The following is an 18,615-nucleotide window of genomic DNA, read 5'->3' as shown; positions in this document are numbered from 1 at the left end:
CTATGGCGACCGCGCGCGCCGAGGGGGGCTGAGACTGCTGCTGTTGTGCGGTGGCGCTGCGGTGGGGCGCCCGGGTGCTCCGTGGCCTCCGAGTACTTGGTGAAAACCAGCGGCACCGCTATGTCCGCCTTGTCCAACTGGTTCCAGAAACGGGCGATGCAGCAGGCCCGTGTGATGCACGGCCACGCCATGATGCTAGATGCAAAACTGGCCCTCTTTCTTTTTGTATCTTTAAAGCAAGTCTCTAGAATCTTCCTTCAGCCCCTGGCCCCTACCCACCAATGTGATTCCCACCGTTTTCTCCCCAAATCAGCCTACTACCTCGCCCTCCTCCCCCAGAGAGCACCCGGGGAGAGCTATCGCTAAGATAAAGTCTGTAAAGTGCCTCGATTACCGGCTGCAAACGCCTTCGGGAACGCAGCTGCTGCGAGCGCCGAAGGGCCAGCTGCACGGCGTCCAGGAGTCCCCGGCTAGGGCGTCTGGGACGCGCCCCTCCCTGCTGCTGCGGCGGCGCACAGACCCTGGTGGAGCGAGGCGACGCGAAGCGAGGTGACTGCGGGCTTAAGCCATGGCGCAGAGGAAGTGCTGGGCGGTGTGGCTGCAGGCTCCACGGACCGGGCTTGATTCTCCTTTCCGCCGGTCCAGTAGCAGCCGGCCACCTAGTAGGGCATGGAGGCGATCACCTCCAGCGCAGACCGAGCACCGCGGTCTCCGCTGCTGCTTTGGATGATGCTGCAGCCTCTGCCGCCGCCGCCTCTGCTGCAGAGAGGCGGCCCCACCCTTTTCTGCCGCTCAGCAAGGGGGGTTGGGGGGGACCCAGGAAAGATGCTGAGAGGGAGAGCGCTGCAGAAAAAAAAAATCACCTGCTGTCGTCAGCGCGCGCTGCTGGGAGCTTGCCCTCTCTTTCCCCTCCTCCCTCAGCTCTGGCAGCTCCTCCCCTCCTCTGCTCCCAGGCAACAGCGGATCTGTGGCCTTGGTAGATTCAAGTCTCAAGCACTTGCTGCCCTTGTGCTGGTCACCTCACCTCCAGGAACCTGAGGCTCTTCTTTTGTAAAATAGAGCCAATCATTGAAGGAGAAGAAATATTAGATGAAATATGGAAGGAAATCCCTTGTGAAATGTCTGTCCCTTAATAGATGTTTTTAAAAAGAGAGGTGCTGCTTAGTCCGTCATGGGACTGTATTTGAACCCAGTGTGACTGGCTCCTGATCCAAGCACTTAATGGGTGTCAGGCCTTGTTCAGATGTGTGGAAATGGGGGCCTCAGGCTGGGGTGTCCTGATTATTTGTTCCCTAGAGGATCCTTGGGAAGCAGTGTATTAGACCTTACCAAGAACCACAGGGTTCCTCTTCAGCCCAGAGGCCATAGCGGGAGAAAGTCGATGGTAATAGGATTCTGGGATAGGGGTATAGGTGGGGAAATTGAGGGTTAAACTGGAGGGGGACTATTCCCCAGGAAAGTGTAGGGTCTGACCTGCAGGGACTTTCTGGCAGGGGGCATCCCTGTTCCCCTTGGTCTTCTACCTTGGAGGAAAAATAGATTTTTGGAATCAGGCAGTGTCTTTGTCATCCCTGGGTCTTGTCAGTGTCTTGGGTCATCCCTGGGCCTCGGTCTTTTCTGGAAAATGGAGGAAATAATACTTGCCATAAAGTGATATTCTTGTGATAGTTAAGGACTCAGAGCAAAAGCTTTGAGTCAAATCCAATCTGCAGGGATTCAAATCCCAGCATTTGTAGTCCTTGTTGTATGGCCATGGGCAAATCATTGCAACTTTCTGGTCTTAAATTTCATCTATGAACCAGGGTGCCAACTCTGAACTTGCAATGTTGTTCTGAAAAGTAAAATGAGAACATGCACTTACAATGCTTGCTACCACATCTAGCATATAACAGTGGCATATAAATGGTGGCTATTATATTCAAAATACACACCCAGAAGACACATAGTTGGCACTTCCTAAGCAAGCCACTTAGATACTTCTCCGGCAAGGTTCTTGTTTCTCTGGTTACCTTTTGGTCTGTCCTTGATGTCTCTCCACATGCATCTCCCACACTGTTCTCCACTTCCTACCCCTAGTTACATTGCCTGATGTTCAGCTTCTTTCCCCTCAAATAAAGGCATATTTTTCAGAATAATTTAAGCTGGCATTGGTGTTTCTGGGAGAGAAAATCATTATATGTTTAGATTAGGAATTGATTGCAAAACACAGCCCCGATTTTTTAACCTTGGAATCAAACAGGATGATAAGACAGCTGGATTAGTCAATTATCTCCTGAACTTCCTCCCACTTGGGTCTTTCCTCTTGGTGATTTGATTTGAATTCCATAAATAAAAGGATGGCTGCTACAATTTTCCAGTCTTTAGGAGATAAATTTCTGTAAGCAACATAATTTGTTCTGATGCTTCCTACCCCAATCCTGCAGATCCCTGGATTTGACTAATATCTTTGAAATAATGATCTACAAAGGCAATAAGGAGAGCCAAGAATTGAAGGGGGATGTACTTTCTGGGGGTCATTGAGAATTTATCTTTCTTTCATTTTAAATAAGTCTGGTCCCCTGATGCCTACTCTGTGCCTTGGGCATTATCAGACAGAAACGGAATCTAGGTCTAGAGAAGCCGTCAATTGGAAGTGTGTGTTATGGGAGGCCTGGGAGACAGACATAAGTAAATAATTGGCACACAATATGGTCAGTGTAACAGGTGAACATAGGTGCTGAGTGAATGGCACCTAAACTGGACAGCAGAAAGCAAAAGCATTTCAAACAACTCTTGTCATCAAGTCACTTTCCATATTTATTTACTTGAGTTTTTAAAATACATTCAGTTCTACAACATCCTTAGACCATCCAATAGCCCTATGGAACAATTTTAACGATTATCTATTATGTGGCTTGTTCAGCATTCATTCTGGTGTTAACAGCACCTTAATATTTGATTTTTGAAGACAACTTTTTTTTCTACTTTCAGGCTATGTGGTTTGGGGTAGGCCTATCCCACCAACCTCTGTGAGCAGATGAATGACACACCTGTTTACCAGGGGACTGCATCTGTCTGATCAAAGCAACTTGTTTAGTGATATGATCCACATTGAACCAGTCAGGAGAAATCATCCTAAATAGATACTTTCTCTTTTTTATTGGAATTGCTAAAATGAGAGATCATGAGATTATTGTTGTTAATGACCATGAGGTTATTATTGTTAGTAATTTTTTTTTCCAGTCACTGGGGGGTAGCTGCCTACAGTTAAAATAAACACAGAAAACATCAGAAGAGAACACAGGATTCTGATGTTTGTACACCAAAGCCCATTCCCTCCTTCTTTTGCTGTAACAAAGCCCACAACTTTTAGATGGAAACTTGGTCATCCAGCCAGAAATTACATTTCCCAACCTTCCTTGCAGCATAAAACAACCACATATACTTCCAGGTCACTTCCTTATAATAATTACTTGTGTTCAACTTTGTCTTCCTCCTTAGAGGGTAGAATGTAGACATGGTAGAGGCAATTATCATACGGGTAGTTAAAACAAGTTTTTAAGAGTACAATATGATGGTTAAGAATGTTGTGGTCAGAATTTAATCCTGGGGAGGGAAGGGCATAAAAACAAGATAGAAGAAAGCTGTTTAGGTGATGACCTCATGGGGTCTAGCACTTGGCCCACCCATTCACTACTGGACTGTGATGTGAGAAAGAAACATACATCTCTCATTTGAGCCATTGTTTTAAGGATCTGTTTTAGTATTTTAATAATTTAAGCGTGTGGATCTAATCATGCCTGAACAACTTTCAGGTGTATGAAAATGACATGGAACAAAAACTCTGGCAGATAATACCAAGTTAAGATGGGAATGAGGGATCAGAATCAAGGTATTCTAAAGTTCTTATTGTTTGTGAGGGTAGTAAAGTATAAACTTACTAACTTATAATGTTTATTAATATAAAAATTAACACTAAAAAGAAAAAGGAAACTATGTCTAAGTGTAAATATTTTATATACATGTGATATGTTATATGTGGTACATTTTATATAAATATAACACATTCATAAATAAAGCTCATAGAAAACATAAGTCCAAAACTACATATTATGGTTTGGATGTGAGGTAGCTCCCAAAAGTTCATGTGTGTGAGACAATGCAAGAAGGTTTCAAAGAGAAATGATTGGGTTATGAGAGCCTTAACCCAATCAGTGAATTAATTCAGAGGTAATTAGGGCAGGTAGGAGGAAGTGGTGCATTGGGGGCATGGTTTGGGGGTACATGTTTGATTTTTCAAAAATATTTATTTTTTTAGGTGTAGATGGACACAACGCAATGCCTTTATTTTTATGTGATGCGGAGGACGGAACCCTGGTCCCTCCCGCGCTAGGTGAGGGCTCTACCGCTGAGCCACAATCCCAGCCCATGTTTGTATTTGTCTCTCTGCTTTCTGATCACCATATGAGCTGCTTCCCTCTGCCATCCTCTTCTGCCATGATGTTCAGTCTCACCTCCAGCCCCCAGGAATGGAGCCTGCTGTCTATGGATTGAGACTTTTGAAAATGTGAGCCCTCAAACTTTTCTTCCTCTAAAATTGCTGTAGTCAGATCTTTTAGTGGCAGCAGTGAAAAAGCTGACTAAAAGACTAAGAAAGGAAAAGAAAAAAAAAAAAAACCATGGCAAACATTAAATACAAAATAAGGGAGTAGAGATATTTCCAAACATATGAGTAATTGGGGTAAATATCAATGATCAAAACTTTCCCACTAAAAGAGAATCTCAGATTGGAGTAAAACACAAAACAAAGCATAGCACAACTAAACATTATTTGCAAGAAACATACAGTATTTAAAACCCGGTGACACATACATATTGAAAAAAAAGGTGGTTTGAAAAGATGTATTAGGTAAATAAGAAAGATGGCACCACGGTCTATATCAGACAAAATTGGTCTTAAAATAAAAAGCATTTTAGGGATACTGAAGGTCCATATTAAAATGGAAGAAACAGTTTGCCAGAAATATGTATTGTGGCTTTCATTTAACAATAGAGCTCCAAAATACATAAAGCAAAACTTGGTAGAATTTTAAGAAAAAAAATACACAAACCATTTATCGTCATCATCAACTTCATCCCCGAGGGATATTTTTTAAAAAGCACCTCCTGGTAACTGACAAATGAAACACATAAAATTTTAGAGATGCAGAAAGTTTAAACTGTTAATAAGCTTGATCTAATGAGTCCTGCATCCAACAACTGGGGGATATATATTTTCAAACTTATGTGGAATATATAAAAATTGACTACAACACAAATATAAATGAGAACCAAAAATTCATACAAATCATATGCATGACAGCACAATGTTAAAAGTCAATAACAAAAGATTAATCACAAATCTAAACTTACTTAGAAATGAAGCAAAGAAAAACAACTTTGAAAAGAGTTCATGGGTTTAAAAAGAAACTACTATTATTAGAAAATATTTATAACTGAAAGGAAATTAAAACAGTACATTATCAAAGCTTGTGAGATGTTGGGGTTGAGGATTTAGCTCAGTGGCTGAGCACTTGCTTAACATCTGGAAGGTCCTAAGTACAATCCTCAGCTCTGAAAAGAAAAAAAGAGAGATGCAACTAAGTACAGTATTAACAGGGACATCTATGGTCTAAATGCTTATTTTAGATACAATAAAAGATTAAAAATCTTCTAGAGATTACACTCAAGATGTAAAAAACAGTACAGAGCAAACCCAAACCAAAGGGAAACATTACAGAAAAGAGCAATGTGATTAAATATAAACAAACATACATTAAAGACTTGTCAAAAAAATCAATAGCTTCTTTGAAATAGATGTTTATCTTGAAACAGAAATAATCATGCATCAGTGATTTTAATATAGTAAGGATTGCAGAAATAGCAGATTGAAAGAATCATTGGCAAAGACTAAGAATTACTTTCTGCTGACAAGTTTGAAAAAGGCTACACAGCAGCAAGCTTCCAAGAGTGTTCCCAGTACCCCTGACATTCTGATGTCACAGCCTTGTGTAGTTCTCCCACACTGGCTGGAACCAACCTATGTAACCAACAGGATGATACAAAAATACCCGGGTGTGACTTTTGCAGCTAGATCAGAAAAGGCATAGTGGCTTCCACTGTCTTCCACTTTTCCCACTTCTCATCACTTACTGGGGATGGGGTGGGGAGGATGACCACCATATTACACGAACTTCTTCCCCACTGCAACTGCATGATGAGAAACTAAAGCCTCCTGCAATCAGCCATGGGAGGGAAACAATCTTCAAATGATTGCAGTCTTGATTAAGAATTTTTTTTGTTGTGTGGTGGTGGTGGTACTAGGGATTGACCCTCTAGTAGAGGGGGCACTATTATTGCTGAGTTACATCCCCAACCCTTTGTTATTTTTTATTTTGAGACAGGGTCTTGCTAAGTTGCCCAGGCTGGTCTTGAACTTGCAATGCTCCTGCCTAGCCTCCTGAGTCATTAGGATCACAGGTGTCTGCTACCGCATCCCACTTGGCTAAAATCTTGATTGCAATCTCATGTGACAGTTTGATCCAGATTCATCCTGCTAATTTTTTACCCAAGGAAACTGTGTGAAATAAGGTCTATTGTAATTTAAAGTACTAAATTTGGGGTAATTTTAATATTTTTAAGTAAATATTTTTAAAAGTAACTTTACAATTTCAGAGCAGTTTTAGGTTCACAGCAAAATTGAGCAGAGGTTCAGAGAGTTCTCAAATGCCCCATTTCCCCCATACACATATAGCCTCCTCCATTATCAACATGGTGCACCAAAGTGGCACATTCACTATGAATGATGAGCCTATGTTGACACCTCATTATCACCCAAAGTCCATATCTTACGATAGGGCTCACCCTTGGTGATACTTTCTATAGGTTTGAACAAATGTATAATGGCAGGTATCCACCTTGATAGCATCATATAGAGTAGTTTCACTGTCTTAAAAATCCTCTGTCCTTTGCCTTTTCATCCCTCCCTCCCCCTCAGCCCTAGGCAACCATTGATCATTTTACAGACTATAATTTTCACTTTTCCAGAAGGTCATAGTGGTGGAATCAAACAATGGTAGACTTTTCAGATTTGTTCTTTCGCTTAGTAATATGCAGCCACGGTTCTTTTGTGTCTTTTCGTGGCTCAATAGCTCATTTCTTTGTAGTGCTAACATTTCTTTATCTGGATGCCCCTCACTTGATTTATCCATTTACCTACTGAATGGCATCTTGGTTGATTCCAAGTTTGGGCAGTTGTGTATAAACCTGCTAAAACACCTGGGTGCAGGATTTTGTAAGGACATAAGATTGAACTCCTTTGGGTAACTACCAATGGGCATAACTGCTAGATCATACAGTAAGAGCATGTTTAATTTTGTAAAAAATTACCAAACTGTCTTCCACAGTGTCTGGACCCCTTCTCACTACCAACAGATGAGAGTTCCCATGCTCCTCATCCTTGCAGGTATTTTGTGTAGTCAGCATTTGGGATTTTTGCCATTCTAGTAGATTAGCATAGTAGTATATCACTGTTGTTTTCATTTGCATGTCCCAAAGGACAAATGGTGTTGAGCATCTTCGTTTGCCTATTTGCCTCAGTACATCTTCTTTGGTGAGGTGTCTGTTCAGGTTTTTTGTCCATTTTTTGATGGGATTGTTCATTTTATTAGTGTTGAGTTTTAAGAGTTCTTTGTGAATTCTGGGGATAACAGTGCTTCATTGGATATGTCTTTTGCAAGAATTTTTCCCAGTTTGTGGTTTGCATTCTCATTCTCTTCACAGTGTCTTTTGAAAAGCAGAAACATTCAGTTTTAATGAATTCCATCTTTTTGATTCATTCTTTCATGGATGATGCCTTTGGTGTTATATCTAAAATGTCATTACCATCACTTAGATTTTCTCCTGTGATAACTCCTCTAGGAGTTTTATAGTTTCACATTTACATTTTAGGTCAATAAGTCATTTAGAGTCAATTTTTGTAAAGGTGCATTTTTTTTTTTTTGCTTGTAGATGTTCAGTTGTTCCAGTAACATTTGTAGAAAAGATAATCTTTGCTCCATTGTATTGCCTTTGCTCCTTTGTCAAAGATCCGCTGAATGTATTTATGTGGATCTACTTTTGGGCTCGTTATTCTGTCCCTTTTATTTGTCTGTCTTTCACCAGTACCACACTGTGTGGATTACTGTACCTTTATAATGAGTCTTGATGTTAAGTAACCTCAGTCCCCCAACTTTGTTCTCTTCCTTCAATATTGTGTTGACCATTCTGGACTTTTGCCGCTCCAGGTTAAGTAAGATTTAGAATCCATTTGTCAATAGCTTTAATTAAGATTGAATTGAGCCAGGTGTGGTGGCGCATGCTTGTAATCCCAGTTGCTCAAGAGGCTGAGGCAAGAGGATCAAAGCCAGCCTCAGGAACTTAGCAAGGCCCTAAGTAACTCAGCAAGACCCTGCCTCTAAATAAAATATTTTAAAAAATGGGCTGGAGATGTGGCTCAGTGGTTAAGTGCCCCTGGGTTCAATCCCCAGTACCAAAAAAATAAATAAATAAATAAATAAACAATCTTTCTAGGATAAAATATATCTTACTAAAACCAATTTAAGAAAGAAAAGAAAACCTGAATAATTCAATAAATTGAACCAGTAGTTCAAAATCTGCACACAAAAACAGCAAAATAAAATAAAATTGGTCCATTTGAACTTAACAGGTGAGTCCCACAAAACTTTAATGGACTAGATCGTATCTATGATGAGTAAGTTATTCTGCAGAACAGAAAAAAAAAAAAGGAAAACTTTCCATCAAAGTTTAGGTAGCTGATATAATAGTTGTGCCAAAACTAGACAAGGATAGCACGAAGATGGAAAATTAAAGGCTAATCATAGGTACAAAAATCATAATTGAAACATCAGCAAACAATTTAGAGCTGTACAATAAAACAATTGTCAATATTCAGTAATGTTTATGCCAGGAATAAATACTATTTTAATAACAGAAAACCTGTAGATGTAATACCACACACAATGGATTAAAGTGAAAAAGTCAAGCTGAGCATGATGGCATATGCCTGTAATCCCAGTGGCTCTGCAGGTTGAAGCAGGAGAATCACAAGTTCAAAGCCAGCCTCAACAACTTAGCAAGGACCTAAAAAAATTTGTGAGACCCTGTCTCAAAATATATATACATATAAAAAGAAGGACTGGGAATGTGGTTCAGGGGTTAAGTGCCCCTGGGTTCAATCCTTTGTAATAAATAAGTAAATAAATAAAGAGAAAAGCCACATGATAATCTCAAATAGACATTTTGAAAAATATGATGCAAGTTGACACCAAATAATTAATTTTTAAAGCATCGTAGCAAACTTGAACTTCCCTAACAGGTCAAAGAGTGACTATCAAAAAATAAAACCTATCACAAATAGTGTATTTTATTGTGAAACACTGGGAGCCTTTCTAATACTACTAGGAACACAACCAGGGGAGAGTGGATCCAATTTTTAGGCTGGGTAGGGGGGGTGGTTGATGGATTTGGATCATCAGTTATGAAACTACTAAAGGATTAGGGTTTTATAACTCAGTGCTTTTTCTATGAGCAGTATGACTACAGAAATAGGAATTAGAGCAGAAAAGTGATATCCTTGAATCCTGGAATCAAAGGAATGGCAGAATTTTATAACCATAAAATATTTATTTGGAATCCTAGAATCTCAGTATAATAGAACAATACAGCCCTAGATCCTAGAATAAGTAAACATTAAGAATCCAAGAATCTGGGAATTCTAGAATATATCTCTTAGTTGGTTGTTGCAGACTATTATGGACTGCTTACTTATATCCCCTAAAACTTACTTGTTAAAACCCTAACCCCTAAGGTGATGGTATTAGGAGGTGAGGCTTTGGGACAGATGAGGTCATGAGGGTGCAGCCTCCACAGTGGACTAGCGTCCTTATCAGAAGAGAAAGAGCAAGTGCTGGTGCTTCCTGCCATGTGACTGTGCACTGTGAAGAGCCTCCGCCTGCCAGGAAGCAGGCTCTTGCCAGACAACAGATCTGTCAACACATTGATCTTGGACTTCTCAGGCTCCAGAACTGTGAGAAATAAATGTTTGTTTTTGAAACATCCACTCCATGGTATTCCATTTATAGCAGCCCAAACTAAGACCCAGCCTAAAAAATTCTTCCTTTTCTTGAGCCAAAACAAGAATTCTTGCAAATTCCATCTGTCTTTGAGACCACCATATGACATCATCTAAAGATATATTTTAAAATATCTATTATATCCCTAAATATCTAGCTAAATATTCCTAATTATAATATCCAAATATGATACTAAGGCCAGATACCTCTAGAGTCTAGCTCTCCTGCTACTCATCAAATGTTTATTCACTAGTTTTAACAACTATTGGGGACTCTTGCCTGATCAATTATGACTATAATGTTTGCCAAATAATGATTTCTACATTTGCTAGTTGATACCTTTCTTTGTTTATACCAGTATGGCTTCATGAATTGTTATTTTTATAGATTGAATCTATTATTCTCTCTTTTTATTTTGATTCTCATATCATTCAGATTTTCCTGGTGAGAGTCCCCTGGTGGAGGCTCTGTAGCTTAATAAAGTGGCACAGATGCATTCCAAGCTCCATACTGAGCCCACCCGGGCTCCTTCCTCCAATGTTGCCACCAGAGAGAAGACAGTGAGGGGAGATGTTTTTGTGCTTTCCGTAAATATACATGAGCCTATAATAAATGTGTTTTGTGTGTTTGTATGGGTGTGTGGTTTGAATGCTTTTTTTCTGAATGTTATAATGCTTTCAGAAGCCCTTACAAGTACTCCTTTCAGTCATCAATAGGAATTTGAGATTTATCTATACTGATATGCAGATCTGGTTAGGCCATTTTGACTACTCTTTAACAACGAGTCTGTTGTTAATAAACCCACCCATACAAACACACAAAACACATTTATTATAGGCTCATGTATATTTACGGAAAGCACAANCCCACACACACACACCATCATTCATCATTTAATGACAGGAGCACATTCTGAGACACGTGCCAGTAGATGACCTTGTTGTGCTACAGACATCAGAGAGTGCACTTGCATGAGCTTAGATGCAGAGCAGATAGGCCACATGGCCACACCAATTTTACACGTGGTCTGTCGCTGATGGAAATGTTACCCAGTGGCACATTCACACCTCCAGTGAGGAATATTTAAGTTTTTTCTGCTTTCTAGTTACTACAAATAGTAGGTCTCTTCTCCTATGTATATCATCATGGTTCAAGTGAGAGCAATTCTCTAAGTAATTCTCTTGCTAATCCAGAATTGAAATTTCTGGGTCCTAGGGTGAATGCCTTTTCAAATGTATGGGAACAAATTCTGTCCACAGAACTTTTACCAGTTTACACCCTAACTTGTGATATGAGAATCTCTATTTCTGAATAACCACACATGACTGTTATTACCAGACTTGCTCACTTTTGCCAATCAGATGGGTGTGAAATGTCATATAATGGAATTTAAGTTTGATTCTGGCTGGGTGCAGAGGTGCACACCTGTAATCCCAGCAACTCAGGAGGCTGAGATGAGAGGACTTCGAGTTCAAAGCCTGCCTCAGCAACTCAGCAACGCACTAAGCAACTCAGCAAGACCCTGTCTCTAAATAAAATACAAAAAAGGGCAGAGGATGTAGCTCAGCATTCAGTGCCCTGGGGTTCAATCCCTGGCACAAAAGAAAAAAAAATTGATTACTAGTGAGACTGAACATCTTTTCACATGCTGATTGCCTATCAGAAACATGATTCCATGTTTTGCCTATTCATATCTTGGCCCATTTTTCTATTACATTGTTTATAGGAATTATTTATATATCTACATGTTAATCTTTTGCATTGCAAATATCATTTCCCAGGCTGTGGCTTATCTTTTCACCCTGTTGATAATATCTTTTGACATACAAATGTCTTAAATTTTAATGTGGGAAAGCTATCCATCCATTACTTTGTGGAAAATTTACTTAATGTAGGAAATTTAATGTAGGAAAACTTGTCCCTCTATTACTCTGTGGATTGTATTCCTCCTCCTCCTCCTCCTCCTCCCTTTTCTTCTCCTTTTTTAATTTTTTGACAGTACTGAGAATTGAACCCAATGATGCTTTACCACTGAACTATATCCCTAGCCTTATTTTTTTTTAAGACAGGATCTTGCAAAACTACCCAGGCCAGCCTTGAACTTGTGATCCTCTTGCCTCAGTTTCATGAGTAGCAAGGATTATAGGTATGCACTACCACAATGGGCTCACATTTTTGCATCTTTTGCATTTTTTACATCTGATGTCATTTGGATGATTTCTTTTAAGTATTTTTTCTGTATTTAAATCTACCTTTGTTTGTGATATGAGGTAGTACAGCAGATTTCCTTTCTTCCTTACTGAGAGACCTGTGTTGCTTCAGTTCAGGTCAGCAAGGTCCTTACTCATTTGCCTGTGGACTTTCTTATCTCCTGTGTTCATGTGACATGGTTCTGTCCAATGAGGCATAAGCAGAAAACTGCTAGGGAGTTCTGGGAAAATAATGGTTTTCTTGACACAGGTATTTTTTCTATTATCCTTCCTTCCTCCATCTACATTTCTGAAAAAAAAAATGGACACAGGCGAGACTGAATACCTCTTTGGCCACCATGAGACGACAAGCTTGCGAACACAAACTACAGCCTAAGGATTGTGGAAGGACAGACAGAGGGAAACAGGAACATTAATGACGTTGTGGAGATGCTGAACTAGCCTTCTGGATTTTCGTGATGTTTTCAATGTTTGTGCTTTTCTTCTTTTGTTTGTTCTCTTTTGGAATTCTATTTATGACAGAAGATAAATTCATTTGTGGTTAGGTAATCTTCATGTGGCTTGTGAATCCTGCAACAGATGTGGATCTAGTTTCTTCCATGTTTCTTTGAGCATGGGATTTGAATAGTACATCCTTTCCTCACCTTCGTGCTTCCTCTAGCATGTTACAAGTTTTCTCATGTACCTGGATCTGTTTCTAAGCTCCATATTTTGCTTTATTGGTCTATTAATTTATTCCTGTGACTAAATGATACAAATTGTTATAGTTGACAATATTGGATAGGGTGAATCTCTCCTCCTCCTATATCTTTTCTTTTAACTTGTCATTCATTTTTTTTCACAAGTATTTTTTATTAATTCTTTGTAGTTATACATAACATTAGGGTCTGTTTTTAACATAATTATAAAAGCATGGAATATAATTTGCTCTAATTCAGTCCCCATACTTCCACTTTCTCTCCTCTCTTCTTTCCCCTATTTCCTTCCCTCTCTGCTACTAATCTTTCTGCTATTTACTATTAAAAAAAAACAAACAGTGCCTTTTTTTCACAAATATTTTTTGAGTATGTATGAGGTCCCAGGCACTGTTCCATACTCTGATAAAAAATTGAACAAAATAGACAAACATCTCTGTTCCCAGGGTGCTTATATTGCAGTGGAAAGTCTTGCCCTCAATTCTTCCATATTAATTTTAGAGTAGCTTGTCATATTCTTTGAAAACTTTCCAGGAAAAAAGTTTTGCGGAATGCTTTATGGAATGGTATTGAATTCATTGAATATTTAAGAATTTCCAATTTGTGATTTTTGAGAATTTCCACTCATGAAGCTGGCAAATTTCTCTGCTTATTTGGTTCTTTATGTTTTCTTATAGTGGTTATCGTTGTAGTTACAAATGGAGTATCTTTTAAAGTTTTTATTTTTAAATAATTTTAGACTTGCAAACTGAAAAAATAGCACAAGAAGGTCCCATGTCCCATCGTCTGGGCTTTCCTAAGGCTAACATCTTAATTATAGCATGTTATCTAAATGAGGAAAATGACATTGGCACTTCACAATTAACTAGACCACAGACCTTACTTGCATGTCCCCAGTGTTTTCATGCTCTTGTTTGTGTGCCATCCTGTGACATTCATCCCATCTATAGATTCATGTAACCAGCACCACAATGAAGATACAGAACTATTCTGTTACCACAAAGGAGCTCCCTTGTGTTACCCCACATAGTCACCCCACACACACACTCATACCATGACTCTGGTTCCCCCATCAACCACTGATCTGTTCTCTATCTCTGAAATCTTGACATTTGAGAATGTTTTCTAGATGGAATTATAGAGTGTATGACTTCGTGTGTGTGTGTGTGTGTGTGTGTGCGTGTGTGTGTGTACCTGCGTGCATGAGCACGCACACTGAAAACTAAACCCAGGGACTCATGCATGGTAAATACATGCTTTACCACTGAGTTAAACCCCAGATCCCAGCCCCAACATACAACCTTTTAAGATTTGACTTTTTATTCATTATGATGCCTTTATATCCATCCATGTTGTCACAGGTGTCAACAGTTTATTCTTGTGGGGCAAGGTGGCACACGCCTATATCACAGCAACTCAGAAGGGAGGCTGAGGCAAGAGGATCAAGTTCAAAGCCAGTATGAGCAATTTAGCAAAACCCTAAGAAACTTAGTGAGATCCTGTCTCTAAATAAAATATAAAAAGGGGCTGGGGATGTGGCTTAATGGCTAAGCACCCCTGGTTCAATCCCTGATAAAAAAAAAATAGAAAAGAAAAAGTTATTTGGGGGTGTGACAAGTAGTACTTCATTCTGTGGAGGGGCTATATTTTGTTTAACCATTCACTTATGGAAGAACTTTTGGGTTGTTTCTAGTTTTAGGATATTAAGACATCATCCTTCTGTGAACATTCATGTACAAGTTTTGTGTGAACATGTTTTTATTTCTCTAGGATAAACATTCAGGAGCACAATTGCTGGGTTGTATAATAAGTGTGTTTAACTTTTTAAGAAACTGCCAACCTGATTTTCAGAGTGGCTATATTAATTTATTTTCTTTCTATCAGTGGATGAGAGATCCTATTTCTCTACATCCTTGACAGCATTTGGTAGTGTCAGTGCTTTTTATTTTAGCCATTCTAATAGATGTGCAGTGATATTTGATTGTATTAGATAGTTTTCTGTCACGGTGAAAAAATACCTGAGACAATCAACTTATAAAGAGAAAAAGGTTATTTTGTCTCATGGTTTTGTTGCGGTGTCCAGTTAGGGTCTAGGTTCTTGGTCCTTAGAGAAGAATTGAAACAGACAAAACACAAATTTATTGAAGGTGGAGGTAAAAGTAGCACTTCATAAGGTAGAGTAGAGTGGGCAAAGCAAGAGAGAGAGAGGCTCCAGTGTCTGGGAATTCTTGTCTTATCTGCTTAGTGGTGAGGCATTCTCCTCCCTTTACAGCCTGATGGAGACCTTCCCATTGGTTACCCTATGATACCTGATTTGAATACCGCCTAATTTACCCCCACTGGTATTTAGAATAACAAACCATGGCAGGAGTTGTCATGGGCCATAAGTCCTTGGTGGTGGGAGTTGTCTTGTTAATGGGACTTATGTAAATGGGAATATGATAACTCACCCCCTGTTTTATGCTCCAGTGGCATTTTTCTTGTGCCCTGCTCCACCATCTTGGCATCCCTAACCTCCTACCTAACAGTTTCAGAAGTTTCAGTCCATGGTTACTTGGGACCCTTGCCTTTGGGGTTGTGGGGAAGTAACACAACATGGCAGGGGCATATGACAGAGGGGGCCTGTTCACCAATGGCAACGGGGAGGCAAAGAGAGAGGAAGAGGAAGGTTCCAATATCCCCTCAAGGGCATGCCCCCAGAGACCTAACTGCCTTCCACCAGGTCACACCTCCTACTGGACCTGCCACCTCCCAATAGTATCATGAGCTGAGGACACATGGGATTCTGGGGGATATTTAAGATCCAAACCTTAGAATTTATGGTTTTAATTTGCATTTCCTTAATGTCTGGTGATGTTGAACATCTTTTCAGTGCTTCTTTGAAATGATATGTTTTAAAAATTGCATGCATTGTTTTTAATCATAATTATAGACAACATGATTATTGAATTCTTTACAGGTACTGATCTCTTTTCAGCAATCACACTAAACTCTCTAGTACAATAGGTTATCTTGAATTTATTGTTCAATTAATGACAGTTTTCCTTTTTTCTCAATTTTATGCCTCTCTTATCCAATTGCTCTTCCTATATCTCTAGAATTATTGTCCCTGACTTTAATTAAAAAGTTTCCAGTAACTCACCATTAGGCATGTTGTTGACTTTTGGCATAAAATATTTAGAAGTATCCATCTTCTTTTATTTGACTAAGGAAGTATTGTAAAAATCCAGGACAGATAACGAATGTACAAAATGCTTTATCAGCCACATTAATGATGATCATATCTTTTCCACTTTGATTTGTCAACACATTTAATTACCAAATCAGTTATTCATATTAAGACATTCATGCCTTTTTGGCAGAAAGCCCATTTGGTTGTGATGTGTGTTTTTTTAATGTGCTTCAGAATTCCTTTCACTGAACTTTGAAGATTTTTGTTAATATGCATAAATGAGCTTGATTTTTCCTTTTCTTTTTGCTGCACTTTTTGTCAAGGTAAGCTACGGTGTTATGGTGACTTCCCCCAAAAAAAATCATTTGGATGACATCCTTTCTGCGGCCACGCACATGGAATTGGATTTATCCCTTTCCTAGTGACTTGACATGGACCCCTGAGCCTGGAGCTCCTTGCCCACCTGCCATGGGGATCATGTCATTCCCCTATGCAGAACTCTTCAGTGCCTTGCTGCCGCTCCTAGAATAAAATCTAGACTCCTTACCATGATCTTCCAGATCCTGCGGGACCTTGCTCAGGCTGAGCGCCCTCCTCTGGCTTAACCTCCCAGTGTTCCCTGCTCTCCAGTCCCACTGCCGCCTTCCTATTACTGAAGCACTTTAGGTTCTTTCCAGCGCAGGGCCTTTGCACTTGCTGGTTCCTCTGCCTAGAATGTTCTTCTTTCAGCTCTTCATATGGCTAGCTTATCCTCGTCTTCCAGGTCTTGCTTAATGTCACATTTTCAAAGAAGCCTTCCCTAAGCATCTTTCTAGTGTGAGGTCTCTTAGTTCTCTTTCATCAGTCTGTTTCCCTAACATGTTGCTCATTCTGCTCTAGAATTACTTGACTCATTTTTTTTTTACTTGCTTTTTGCTTGATTCTTCACCTTCTACCCCACTGTTGTCTGAGAAATTCTTCAAGTTCCCTAGGATCTTGCCTCTTTTATTCTCTGTTTCTATTCTCTGGAACTGTGTTTGGCACATAGCACATGACCTCTCCCCCCATCAAAGTACTGACTGAATGAATCAGAGGATCAGCCAGGAGGAATGGCTATACTGTTGTCCAAAAGAGATCAGAAGGAATCAGCTAGGAGAGAGTTCAGGTTTGTACAGGTTTGGTTTTAGATGACAGCAAAGGAGCCACGTGGATATTTTGACATGCATTTGGGGATGGAGGGAAATGGAGAGGGTTGGGAATGCAGATTTAAGAGTTATCCTTAATCTTTGATTAATGCACTTATTCATCAACTCTTCTTCTGTCCATCCATTGGTCTCTTTATCCATCTATTCATAATCCATACATTCATTGACAGATTCATCCCACAAACTTTTGAGTACATCATGAGTCACACCCTGGACCCTTGATACACTGTGTAATAAACCATCTCTGCTTTCAACTAGCGTAAGTCTTAAGGGACTAGGAGACTAGTAGATGTAAATTTATAACAGATTCTAGTTAAGTGCTGCAGGGCTTAACCTTGGACCCTCATGGAGGAACACTTATCTTGCTCATTGTGCAGCAGGGAAGTCCCAACATAGAACACCATGTTTTGGGACAAAGTGTTGTCAGAACACTGGCAAGCGACATTTCCTTGCTCCTTTGACAAGAAGTTATTCCACTGTTGGTGTGGTGCCACAGTCTGGCTGGGCACAATTCAGGAGCCACTTGTCAAAAGAAATGAACTTTATTTTTAGAACACACACACCAAACCACACAGCTCCTCAGGAAAAACCTTCGGAGCCCAACTGCCACCACCGGCTTCCCACAAGCCTCTCAACCTCCCCCACTCCTCCTGCTCTTGAAGCTGATTGGCTGGGTCCGGTGGGCAGAGCCAAAAAAAGTCCCCCAATGAGCAGCTCCGTGGTCTGAAAGGGCTGGGAAACAGCCCAATGAGCATCACCGCAGAGGAGCCAATCAGTTGGCAGCTACAAGTTTGCTGGGGCCGCTGTGAGCCAATCATCAGCTGGCAGCTGGAAGTTTGCTGGCAGCTGGAAGTTTGCTGGGGCCCCTTCGGCTGTGGCTCTCAACAGTGTGGGGTCAGGCTATGTGGCAGTTTCAGGACTCTTAGTGTTGGACTTCCCTAAGATGATATGTATGTATCACCCCTGGCTAATCAGGACTGTTCTATGTAAATTGGCACATACTCACTATAAAACCTATTTTTGCTGTAAAATAAAGCAGACACTGTTCTCTGAAACCAACTCCAGTGGGGTTTTCTCCATGCCCTCAGGCTCCTCACAGTGGATGTTGAAGGGCTAAGCCCCCCAGCAAGTAAGTTCTAGTACAAGGGAGTTGCAAGTACCTTATGTAGCTCGGAGTTGAAAGCATGTGGATAAAAACAGAAT

At 40.1% G+C, this 18,615-nt stretch overlaps 1 protein-coding gene across 1 annotated transcript in view; it reads right to left on the bottom strand.

The window, feature by feature from the left end:
• The window catches only part of Map6 (microtubule associated protein 6), a 72,239-nt gene extending 71,399 nt beyond the window's left edge, over nt 1-840 (bottom strand). The window contains 2 exon segments of the mRNA XM_048787881.1: nt 8-55; nt 57-840. Coding sequence (XP_048643838.1) covers nt 8-55; nt 57-191 — 183 coding nt within the window. The 5' untranslated portion in view covers nt 192-840.
• Nucleotides 841-18,615: the final 17,775 nt, after the last annotated feature.

Source organism: Marmota marmota, unplaced genomic scaffold (genome assembly GCF_001458135.2).
Source record: "Marmota marmota marmota unplaced genomic scaffold, marMar, whole genome shotgun sequence".
Lineage (NCBI taxonomy): Eukaryota > Metazoa > Chordata > Mammalia > Rodentia > Sciuridae > Marmota > Marmota marmota.
This window is presented reverse-complemented; position numbering and strand designations above follow the sequence as displayed.